At 45.3% G+C, this 12,099-nt stretch overlaps 1 protein-coding gene across 1 annotated transcript in view; it reads right to left on the reverse strand.

Moving 5' to 3' along the window:
* The window catches only part of LAMA1 (laminin subunit alpha 1), a 143,052-nt gene that overhangs the window by 56,925 nt on the left and 74,028 nt on the right, over positions 1-12,099 (reverse strand). Inside the window, exons 23-32 of the mRNA XM_064150177.1 lie at positions 11,805-12,041; positions 10,855-10,998; positions 9,818-9,997; positions 8,964-9,149; positions 7,653-7,780; positions 5,768-5,888; positions 5,507-5,644; positions 2,677-2,798; positions 975-1,061; positions 538-731 (exon numbers count right to left, since the gene is read on the reverse strand). Of these exons, the coding sequence (XP_064006247.1) occupies positions 538-731; positions 975-1,061; positions 2,677-2,798; positions 5,507-5,644; positions 5,768-5,888; positions 7,653-7,780; positions 8,964-9,149; positions 9,818-9,997; positions 10,855-10,998; positions 11,805-12,041 (1,537 nt within the window). The remainder of the gene's footprint in view (positions 1-537; positions 732-974; positions 1,062-2,676; positions 2,799-5,506; positions 5,645-5,767; positions 5,889-7,652; positions 7,781-8,963; positions 9,150-9,817; positions 9,998-10,854; positions 10,999-11,804; positions 12,042-12,099) is intronic.

Consider the following 12,099-nt stretch of genomic DNA (forward strand, 5'->3'; position numbering starts at 1 on the left):
AGGTGGAATGGAGGTCTTGGGTAGAAGACTGGACTTGATGATCTAAAGGTCTTTTTCAACCTTAATGACTCCATGATTCTAAGTCGGTGGAGAACGCCTACAGACTTGGGTTAACTCCAGAAGTAGCCTTATAGGAACATCTCATCCAAAAGGGCAATGAGAGGAATTCAGCACTTTCAAATGAATGAAGCTATGCTACATACAGCAAAAAAATCTTTCCTTAAACTTGTCTGTAACCCAAAATAAGCCATTTTAAGGATTAACTGCCTGTCATCATGATGCCTGCTGCAGCTGACATTGTGATGATGCCTACTGCAGTTTCCTCTATATCCACAGCACGTTTCAGGCTGAACATCTAGGCCTTTCCAATCCCACCTCCTGGTGTTACAGATATGAAGTTGTTAAGATTTCTTTCCTTTCACAGGCAGAACCAGACCTGACATCATAAAAGCATTCAAGGAACAACCATGTGCATGTAAGTATCACTGGCAAAAATCAAAGCTCATTAGGAAAGTAATGAATTTAAGAGCCACCTACAAACACACTCGTCTCCCACAAGAAGATGTCTTGGCTCACACTCCTCACAGAGCTGTCCTGTCACACCTTGCTTGCACAGGCACTGGCCAGTGCCACGGTCGCAGTTGAGGTGAACAGAACCGCTTGGATTGCATCCACATGGCTGGCAGCTGCCACCAGGAAGCTGAGGGTCACCATAATAGCCAAGGGAGCACCTGCAGAGGGAGGAATGGAGCAGTGAATGAATACTGGGACAGAAGCATCATGAAACAAGATATTATCTTTGAGATGACTGAGAGGTTTTTCATAAATGACTTGTTAAGAGTAACTAACAAATCAAAGTCCTTCAGGACTCGCCCACAGATCTATTTGTGAGCACTGAGTAGTCTGGATACAAATATGGCTCACAGGAGTGAAACTGTCCTTGGGAATAAAAGGAGACATCATGTGGGACTCACCTTTCACAGTACTGTCCTTCATATCCTGGGAGACAAGCATCACAGTGGTAATCCTCATCACCTTTCAGGACACAAGTGGGACTAAAACTGGAGGAAGAAGAAACAAATATCTGCTAGCGCATAAATGGAGGACCATACAAAGGCAGAGAATATCTCCAATCACAGGTTAAATACTGCAAGCAACAGTACCCTCTGCTCAAACTGATGCAGTGCTCAGGAATTCCACATAAACAGAAAGAAAAAACTTTACTTTGAGGATTGGAGCAGGCTGTCCAGAGAGGTAGTGGAGTCTCTTTCTCTAGGGAGATTCCAAACCCACTTGGACACTGCAATTCTGGGCAATCTGCTGCAGGTGACCCTGCTTTAGCAAAGGGTTGGACTAGATCATAGAATCATAGACTCATCCAGGTTGGAAGAGACTTCCATGATCATCCAGTCCAACTTAGCACCCAGCCCTGTCCAACCAACTAGACCATGGCACCAAGTGCCTAATCCAGGCTTTTCTTGAACACCTCCAGGGACAGCGACTCCACCACCTCCCTGGGCAGCCCATTCCAACTAGAGACCCCTTCCAACCCTTACCATGCTGGGACTCTATGATTTGTACTTTAAGTTCCTTGGGGTTTGCTTTCCCAGTGAGACTCCATCATTGTCTAACATGATAAAGCACCTTCTGGCCTTCCTTTTAAAGGAGAAGAGTACACAAATTGCTACAAGAGCACACAAATTGCTACATGATATGGCTACAGGATCTCTCTGAGACCTGCAGAGTTGTTAGCCCCTGAATCAGTTACCCAAAAGCAAACAACAAACAGATTTTTCAAGCCCCTGGAGAAAAAAAAAACACACTGCATTTTGATTTTCAAAATCTGGAGTTCCCAGTCCCATAGAATTGAAGGGGTGGGAAGGAATTGAGTCCAACCCCTCTGCAAAAGCAGAGTCACCCACAGAAGGCTGCACAGGATCACAATGTTCAGCTGAGTTTGGAATCTCTCCAGAGGAGACTCCACAACCTCTCTGGGCAGCCTGCTCCAGGGCTCCATCACCTTTACAGTAAAGAATTTTCCCCTAATGTTGAGGTGGAGCTTCCTGTGCACCATTTTGTATCCATTGCTCTTTGTCCTATCACAGAACACGATTGAAGAGAGATAATCACCACCTTCTTGACACCTACCCATCAAATACTTATAAACTTTAGTTAAAGAGCTCCTCTCAGACTTCTCTCTTCTGTTACCTGTTCCTCTACTAAACAAACAGATCTGTACATCTCAGACAAACCAGAACTTGTTCTTTCCATAGCATCCATGTCATGAAAAGTTCCTGGAGGTGGCCTGAGTCTTGGTAAATATAAAAGTGTTGTTTTCTTGAATGAGGAAAGAGACCCACAGTTGAAACTAAAACATGCCAGGGTGACTTACTGTATTAGCTACAGATATTCTACGTGGCTACTCTTGGGAGAAGAAAAAACCACAACTTATCTATCAGTTAATCTTTTTATTTTACAACCTCAAGGAGTTACAAGGAGCTGTGAACAGTTCATTCATTTCTTAAAGCAGCTAAATGTCTAAAAGGCCTAAAAGTTAAGGATGTGTAATGATAACTAACTCCTGCTGTCACAGTGTTAGGGGAGGAGAAGGTGAGACATGGCACAAAAGAATTCAGAATGATAAAATATACATTTCATTTAGTAAATGTTGGTTACCTGACAGGGTTGGCTCTGGGACAGGCACAAAGAGAGCAGTCCTTGATAGATCCCAGCACTCTCCCATAGTAGCCTGGGGCACAAGCACTGCAGTAGTCACCAACTGTGTTATCTCTGCAGTCCTGAGGCACAGAGAGGGATTCAGACAGTTTAAACTCACCACCAATAACAAGAGGAACTTTATCTTCCCCATCCAAGTTGTGATGGTTTGGGTGCTACCTGCCCCCCACACCTGTGAAAATCACCCAGACTAGACTCAGCCAAGCTGGAAATTAGAAGGGAGCTTTATATTTACAGCTTAGCACAATATATAGAAGTGCATGTCATAGAACCAACCAGGTTGGAAGAGACCTCCAAGATCATCCAGGCCAACCTAGCACCCAGCCCTATTCAGTCATCTAGACCATGGCACTAAGTGCCTCAGCCAGGCTTTTCTTGTACTTACAATCTATACAGCTATAGACAGAAATAGACAAGTTAAAAAGGTAATGCAGAAACACAGCAGCCCTCCCAGAAACCTGAGTCCCCAAGAGGGGCTCTCAACCACCCTTCCACCTCCCTTCCACCCCTCTACCTTATCCCAGACTTTGCCTTATGTGCAAGGTGAGTTTGGAGAATTAGCCAGGGGGGTTAGGAAGCAGAGGGATTAGTCACACAGCAGGTTAGAGAGAGTTAGAAGGGAGGCAGCCAAAACCAGAGGGCAAATCTGTTATCTATGTTTGTGTTCTTGTTTTTATACATCTCAGCAAGCCTATGAGTGAAGTAGACATCACCACTATTTCCTTTTCACAGCCTGTAATCTAATTCCTCTCACTAAAATATCCCAGCTAGGCTTAAACTAGCACACAGGTCAATAAATGGATACAACTTCCAGTGGTCACCTCTGTGTGTCACTACATATTGCTCAGCATCCTTTGAGTGGAGGAACCCTTTATGCAAAAATAAGCAGAATTCCAGCATGTTTTATTCTCTGAGTGGCCCTTCAGGCAAAGCTGACCTGTGCTCAGAGAAGGGCAACAAAGCTGGTGAGAGGCCTGGAGCACAAACCCTATGAGGAGAGGCTGAGGGAGCTGGGGGTGTTTAGCCTGGAGAAGAGGAGGCTCAGGGGTGACCTCATTGCTGTCTACAACTACCTGAAGGGAGGCTGTAGCCAGGTGGGGGTTGGTCTCTACTGCCAGGCATGCAGCAACAGAACAAGGGGACACAGTCTCAAGTTGTGTTGGGGAGGTCTAGGCTGGATGTTAGGAGGAAGTTGTTGGCAGAGAGAGTGATTGGCATTGGAATGGGCTGCCCAGGGAGGTGGTGGAGGCACCGTCCCTGGAGGTGTTGAAGCAAAGCCTGGCTGAGGCACTTAGTGCCATGGCCTAGTTGATTGGCTAGGGCTGAGTACTAGGTTGGCCTGGTTGACCATGGAGGTCTCTTCCAACCTGCTTGATTCTATGACTCTAAATCCTGTTCTAAATTTCCATTAAGGTTTATATATTTCTGCTACTATTAATCCAGGCCAGGAAATCACAGCAAAAAACCCCCAAAATTCTCAACTCCCATCCCCACGCCAACAAGACAAAACAAAGCCAACAAACCCAAGCAAACCACACAAGCAACAACAAATAAAGAGACCAAAAAGCCTCCAGCAAATTAAAATGAAGGAGGATGCCCAGATGAAAGTTTCCAGTGTTCCAGCAAATGCATTTGAAGGCTACAAAGCAAGGAGCCTGCACACTCAGGATTCACACACCCTTAGTAATCTGTCAGCAGTACTAAGCAAAAGCCACTGCTATGAATATCACAACATTAAATTGCATCAAGAGGAAATGGCCTCAGGTGGTGCCAGGAGGGGTTTAGGTTGGACATGGTGAACAGTTTCTTCTCTAAAAGGGTTGTCAAGGCCTGGAACAGGCTGCCCAGGGCAGTGGTGGAATCCCCACCCCTGGGGGTATTGAAAAGCTGTGTAGATGTGGCGTTAAGAGACATACTTTACTGATGCCTGAGAGTGCTGGGTTAATGATTTGAATTGATGATTTTAGAGGTCACTTCCAATCAATTTGGACTTTCAGCATCAAATCTACATGGTTTTTAAGTCCCTCCAGGGATGGGGATGCCACCACTTCCTTGGGAATCCTGTTCCAGGGCTTGACAACCCTTTTGGGGAAAAAAGAAAACCTGTTCTTATGTTCTTGCTCCTTATGTCCAACCTAACCTCTTCCAACCTGGTTGATTCTGTGATTCTAAATTATACTTTGTCCAAATAATCATAATCACTTTGGTTAGATAAGACCTCTTAGATCATCAAGTACAACCATTACCTAACTCTACCAAGTCTGGTGCTAAACCAATGTCTCTCAGCACTACATTTCCTTCTCTTTTAAACACCTCCAGGGGTGAGAATTTTAGCCACTTGCTCTGGAAAGACTCTTCAGTCTTCGAGAATCCTTTCAATGAAGAATCTTCTTCTGATATTCAACCTAAACCTCTCCTAGTGTAACTTGAGCCATTAACACTCTTCAAACAGCAAAGTTCACAATGGCACGGTCACCAAGTAATCACTTTCATCAACCAGAGCACCAGGTCCTGAAATCCCTGATACAGCAGAAGAGGTACAGCAGTTTAATCAAGAGCAACCTCAAGTGACATTTCCAGCAGCCAAACCATTCTCCTTGATGACAAAGCAACACAAATTAATAAAACAAAAAGCAAACAAGGAAACAATCTCTGAGAAGCATTTGTTCAAAGCTGTTTCTGACAAGGCATCACACTGACTATCATCCATGAAGAATCCACTTACCCTGCTAAAGCAACACAAGAATCTATCAATTTTAATTGTACATACCAAACACTTGCCAGTCTCCTGATCACAGGTTTCACTGTGGTTGTTGCACTGGCAGGGCACACAAGGTGCTACCAGAGCGTGAGGCTCTTTCATACCGAGCTCCGTGTGCTTCCCCCTGTAGTATCCTGGAGCACAGCTCTGTTTGTAAGGGAGCAAAAAACAAAGGTGTATAGTCAGAGCTAGTAAAAGGTACAAAGAGTTTTTAAGGCCATTTAAGTAGCTTCTATGATCTTGCTGTTAAGCCCCCAAAAGGTTCTGTACCTGACAGGACAATCCAGCATAACCAGCAGGACATGTACACTGCTCCACAAGGTGAGCCTTGGCTCTACCCCGGTGCATTTCTGCAGACTCCACTGCAGTTTCCAGTGAGATGTTTGCAATTCTACAAGACAGAAGCAGAAGAGAGTGTGAACAACTTAGAGAAGTCCTAGCAGCAAAATGGAGATCCAAACCTGAGTACCAAAATTTGCCCAGAAGGCAAATCGCATCCTGGGCTGCATCAAAAGGAGAGTGGACAGCAGATCCAGAGAGGGGATTCTGCCACTCTGCTCTGGTGAAACCTCTCCTGGAGTACTGCATCCAGCTCTAGAGCCCTCAACATAGGAAAGACATGGACCTGGTGGAGCAAGTCCAGAGGAGGGCCAGGAAAATGATCAGGGGGCTGCATCTCTGCTACAGGCTGAGGGAGTTCGGGTTGTTAAGCCTGGAGACCAGAAGGCTCTGGGGAGACCTAATAGCAACCTGTTCCAGGACCTGAAAGGGACCTCCAAGAAGGATGGAGAGAGACCCTTTGCACAGGCCTGCAGTCATAGGATGAGGGGCAATGGTTTTCAATCAGAGGAGAGACAATTTAGATTGCATGTTAAAAGGGTGGTTGAACACTGGAACAGGTCACCCAGTATGGTGGTTGAGGTCCCATCCCTGGAAGTATTCAAGGTGAGGCTTGATGGGGCTCTGAGTGACCTGACCTAGTTAAGGATGTACCTGCTCAATGCAGGGGGGTTGAGCTAGATGATCTTCAGAGATCACTTCCAATCTAGGTGACTCTATGATTCTGTGCTTCAAGGTCAGGGACACCATACATCAAAATTCATCCCTGGAACCATTCTAGGTCAAGTTGGACAAGCCTCTGAACAACACAATCTAGAAGATGTCCTTGCTGACTGTGGGGGGTTGGGTTAGATTACCTTTCCATGTCCCTTCCAATCCAAACCATTCTATGATGGATTATCTCCCAGGATTCCCTTTTCCCCATTCAAATAGAATCATACAATCAGTCAGGGTTGGAAGGGACCACAAGAATCATCCAGTTCCAGTCTGCCTGCCATGGCCAGGGTCACACTACCCTAGAGCAGGCTGGCCACAGCCTCAGGCAGCCAGCCCTTAAACACCTCCAGGGATGGGGTCTCAACCACCTCCCTGGGCAACCCATTCCAGCCTCTCACCACTCTCATGCTCAACAACTTCCTCCTCACGTCCACTCTGAATCTCCCCACCTCCTGCTTTGCTCCATTTCCCCTAGTCCTCTCACTCCCTGAGAGCCTAAAAGTCCCTCCCCAGCTTTTCTGTAGGCCCCTTTCAGATACTGAAAGGCCACAATAAGGTGACCTGGGAGCTTCCTCCTCTCCAGCCTGCACAGCCCCAACTCTTTCAGTCTGTTCTCATAGCAGAGCTGCTCCAGCCCTTTGAGCATCCTCGTGGCTCTTCTCTGGACATGCTCCAGCATGTTCACATCTGTCTCGTAATGGGAGCTCCAGAACTGGATGCAGTACTCCTTGCTAAACCCCAAAGATTCTATACTTATTTATGGGATTTCAGGACCATCAACAACAAATTAATAGAGGTTGACCTCCATTGAACTTCAGAAGTTGACCATGCAAGAGTATTTCTGCCCCAGAAGCACTAGACAGAAATACATTCACTTTGTCCCACAAACTTTTGGACAGAACAAGCAAGTTGAGGGCTTCTGAATCAAAAATAACTCCAAATCTGGAGGTGGAAGCAGACTTCTTCCCAGCAGTTATAAAATGGCATTTAGAAGCTGCTCTGATTTGGGTGAAATCTTTACTGTACTGCTCAGCTAGAACTACTTCTAGGTTAAACTAAATCCAGTACAAGAAGCAAATGCAATCAGAGACTGCTCTACCTGCTTTGCTGCAATCCTTGTCCATAAGCTGCCTTGATAAGGATGTATTCCACATTGCTTAGCACCGACATGAAGTCAGAATGCAAGACAGGCTCTTCAGACACAGAGTTAAAATACTTCCAAGAATCCTAGGGAAATAAAACACATCTTGTTAAAATCAGGAGTGTTAAAGTGAACTTCACAGAACTGCTTTGGTTGGAAGAGACCTTTCAGACCATCAAGTCCAACCATTAACCCAGCACAACCAGGTTGCCACTAAACCATGTCTCTTAGCACCACATCTACACAACTTCACAACTTTTAGGGATGATGATGCCACCACTGCCCTGGACAGCCTGTTCCAGGGCTTGGCAACCCTTCTGGGGGAAGAAATTGTTCCTAATTGTGCTAGTTTGAAGCAGGCTAGAATGTTTTGGTGAGAAGAACTAGATCACAGGATGTGAAAGGAAAACAATGGTGATGTCTACTTCCCTCAGAGTCTCTCTGAAGAGTTTGGATAGAAGAAATTAAATCATTAGATAACACTCTCGCCATTTTCTCTCACACTGGCTTGGGCTGTTGGCTGAGCAACATCTTACTCCCTAACCTCACTTTCCATTTGGCCTAACCCACTTTGCTTCATAACCTCTTGGCTGAACCTCTATTCTTCTTTAGGACTGGGGTAAGGTTGAGAGGGGCAGGGGGAAGGTGCAGGGATGGTTGAGAGCCCCTCCTGGGGGCTCAGGTTTCTGGGAGGGCTGTTGTGTTCCTGTATTACCTTTTACCTTGTATATTTCTGTCTATAACTGTATATACTGTAAATAACTGCTTGTATATTGTGCTAGCTGTAAATAAATAGCTTCATCTATATTCCCAGAGCCCAACTGAGTCTAGTCTGGGTGATTTCTAAAGTGTGGGGGGGCAGGGAATACCCAAACCATCACACTAATGTGCAACCCAAACCTACCTCGTGCAACCTGAGACTGTTTCCTCACTCATTATTCAAAAGAAGATACTGATCCCCTTGTCACTCTAACCTCCTTTCAATGAGTTGCAGAGAGTGAGAAGGTTCTCCCTCAACCCTTCCATCTGAATATGATCAGAAGCTTCTTTGCTGTGAGGATGCTGGAGCCCTGCAGCAGGCAGCCCAGAGAGGTTGTGGAGCCTCCTTTTCTGGATAGATTCCAAACCTGCCTGGACATTGCAATCCTGTGCAACCTGCTGTGGGCAACTCCACCTTAGCAGGGAGCTTGGACTAGGTGATCTCCAGAGGTCACTCCAATCCCTACCATGTGGGTATTTTGTGATTTCCACATCAATATTTTGACTTACCTCCTTCATTTCTACTTCCTTGTCAGTTCTTACTCCATTTTCTGGGGGAGGGACATCTACATAGATGACCAACTTGCTAGTGTGACCTCCTTTCATCAGGATCTGTGGCTCAAAGTTTGCTGTTCCAAAGCCATCCAAAGCATAAAAAGCAACAGTGTATCTCAGCTTCCCTCCATAGGCCATGAGCTGTTTGGAGAAAAAAAGAATTACTCTTATTTACTCCAAGGTTACTAGCTGAAAATAACTTCATGACATCAAAAGGCTTGAAAACTGTCAGTTCATTGATGGATTGGCAATAAAACACAAACACTGATTTGAGCTCAGCAGTTTCTGCACCAAGGTTAAATGCATATTTCTAGGAAGTCATCTCAGGTTCCTCTTTTATGCCCTTTCAAGGTGTGCACTCCACTTCCACTGAATTCTGAAGCAGTAGGGATTCCATGAGCTGTCTACTGAAACCTAGCATCAAGGTTGGAAACTCTTTCAGGTCTTTAAACTAAAACTGAATAGAGCATTACTCTGTTCCTCACCTCACAATGTCTGCAGGGCAACATGGTAAGTAAATGTGGGTGTTACCAATTTGCAGAGTCAGGAAAATCCTCACCAGGAAAGGGCAATGCAAACCTATTGTTTGTGTTTGCTGTAAGTGACAGGATGCTTTAGGTTGGGAGGCACCTTTAAGTGTCATCTAAGCCAATGCAAATGAATTCAAGCCCTTCAACACTGATAATTGACCTACAAGAAGAGAACTAACACAGAATAGAGAGACAAAATGACTGCTAAACAATGAAAAAGTGACTGTTAGACAATAGAGAAATAACCTATGAAGCATTCTAACTATTTAATGGTCTTACCTGGTCTCCCTGAAACTGCTCTGGTAACTTCCAGTAAAATGTTTCTGTGTTTAAGTGTTTTCTGACTATGGCAGCATCCAGTAAAACATCAGGAAATTGAGAAAATACTCCTGCCACTGTTCCAGTCAGGTTACTCTGAGCTACTACATGCAGAATGGACTGATCTGGAGTCAAGGTTAGCTGCAACACAAAGAGCCAAAGAGGCATTCAGCAAAAACATTCTCAGTGTACTAAAGAATACAGAATGGTTTGGGTTGGAAGGGACTTAAAAACCTCATTTGCAATCAGTAGGGACATCTACAACTAGAACAGGTTGCTCAGAGCCCCAGACAAGAACAGGTTGCTCAGAGCCCCAGACAACCTCACCTGGAATGGTTCAAGGGATGAGGCATCTATCACCTCTTGGGGCAACCTGGGAGAGGGTTTTATCACCCTTGGTGTAAAAAGATTCTTTCATCTCTCAAGTCTGACTCTCCCTCTTTAAGCTCAACACCACCACTCTCTGTCCTGTCACAATAGGCCCTCCTAAAAAGTTTGTCCCCAGCTTTCTGATTAGCCTCTTGAAGTACTGAAAGTTCTCCCTGGAGTCTTCTCTTCTCCAGGCTGAACAACCCCAGCTCTTTCAGCCTGTCCTCACAGCAGAGGGCTTCCAGCTCTGCCATCATTATCGTGGCCTGCTCAGGAGGCTTCAACAGGTCCATGTCGCTTCCGCGCTGAGGACTCCACAGCTGGACCCAGCACTGCAGGTGGGGGTCTCACCAATGCAGAGTAGCATCATAAACAGCCAAACCAGTAGCCTGGGAAGCATGTCTAATTGTACTTTGGTATAAGAAGTGAAGAGTGAAACATAAGGTTTCAAAAATCAGACTAAGGCCACTTAGCTTCTTCCTTCCAACCTGCTTCCTTTTGTGTTCTCCCACATGCCGCTGCCTCTAAGGCAGACATGAGTCATGGAGGTGACCTTAGGCATACCACTGTGGCACCTAACCTGAGGATAACTCCAAACTGTGTCTTCATATCCATGTCACTTTACTTACAGGGATTCTCACATGATCTTCTAGCTCTGAACAAGAGGTGGACATCCCAAAGCAGAAGCATGGAGTACAACCTAAGGCATTGCCAGCAGACAGGGCAAAAGTTCCAGGCTTACATTCACTGCACTGTAGACCAAAGACATTTTCCTGGAGGAAACAAAAAAGCAACAGTTCAGAAGACTTGTGTTACTCTGCTAGCTGAATAAAAGATGGTTCTTATGTGAAGAAAAACTGGGTGCTGTGTAAAATTGCTAAGAGGAAGTTAATTATTGTAATCCTTTTAAGAATCCTACATAGAATAGTAACAATAATTAACCTGCTCTTAAGAATCCTACATAGAACAAGGTTAATTACTGTAACTATTCTCTTTTACTGTACATTATTCTTAGTATTGTTTTCCAGTGCTGTTTGCTGGGCTTCTTTTAATTAAAAGCCACAGAACATTCAAGCTGAAATCATGGATTTGAGTTTCTAGCAAATATTAACAGTGCTGAATCACAGAATCATAGAATGAGCCAGGTTGGAAGAGACCTCCAAGATCACCCAGGCCAACCTAGCACCCAGCCCTGGCCAATCAACTAGACCATGGCACTAAGTGCCTCAGCCAGGCTTTGCTTGAGCTCCTCCAGGGACATCGATTCCATCACCTCCCTGGGCAGCTCATTCCAATGCCAATCACTCCTAACATCCAGCCTATACCTCCCCTGGCACAACTTGAGACTGTGTCCCCTTCTTCTGTTGCTGGTTGCCTGGGAGAAGAGGCCAACCCCCACCTGGCTCCAGCCCTCTGATCATACTCATGGCCCTTCTCTGGACATCTTCCAGGATATCCATATCCCTCTTGTAACAGGGGCTCCAGAACTGTACAGAGTACTCCAGGTGGGGTCTCACCAGTACAAAGTAGAGTCCAGAAAACCCTAATGCTTTCCCCAAAGGGTCTGAAACTTCAGTACCTTGCAGGTACAGATGCCAGTTTCTTCTTCACAACCACAAAGTCCTTTGGCATCATCACACAACTCTGCTTTGGTTCCATTCAAGTCACAGTCACAGGCAACGCAGTCTGGGTAGTCCCTGTAGCCAAAAGCACACTTGGAACAATCTGATCCTCCAAATTCAGCTCTGCACTGGCATTGACCTGTCAATACATCACACTGGGGATGGGTTGAACCATCGTGGCTACAGTTGCAGGCCTTGGAAGAAAAGAAAATTGATGATAAATAGCAGACCTTTAAAATCAACTTTGTTACA

This window comes from Pogoniulus pusillus, chromosome 10 (genome assembly GCF_015220805.1).
Source record: "Pogoniulus pusillus isolate bPogPus1 chromosome 10, bPogPus1.pri, whole genome shotgun sequence".
In the NCBI taxonomy this organism is placed as follows: domain Eukaryota; kingdom Metazoa; phylum Chordata; class Aves; order Piciformes; family Lybiidae; genus Pogoniulus; species Pogoniulus pusillus.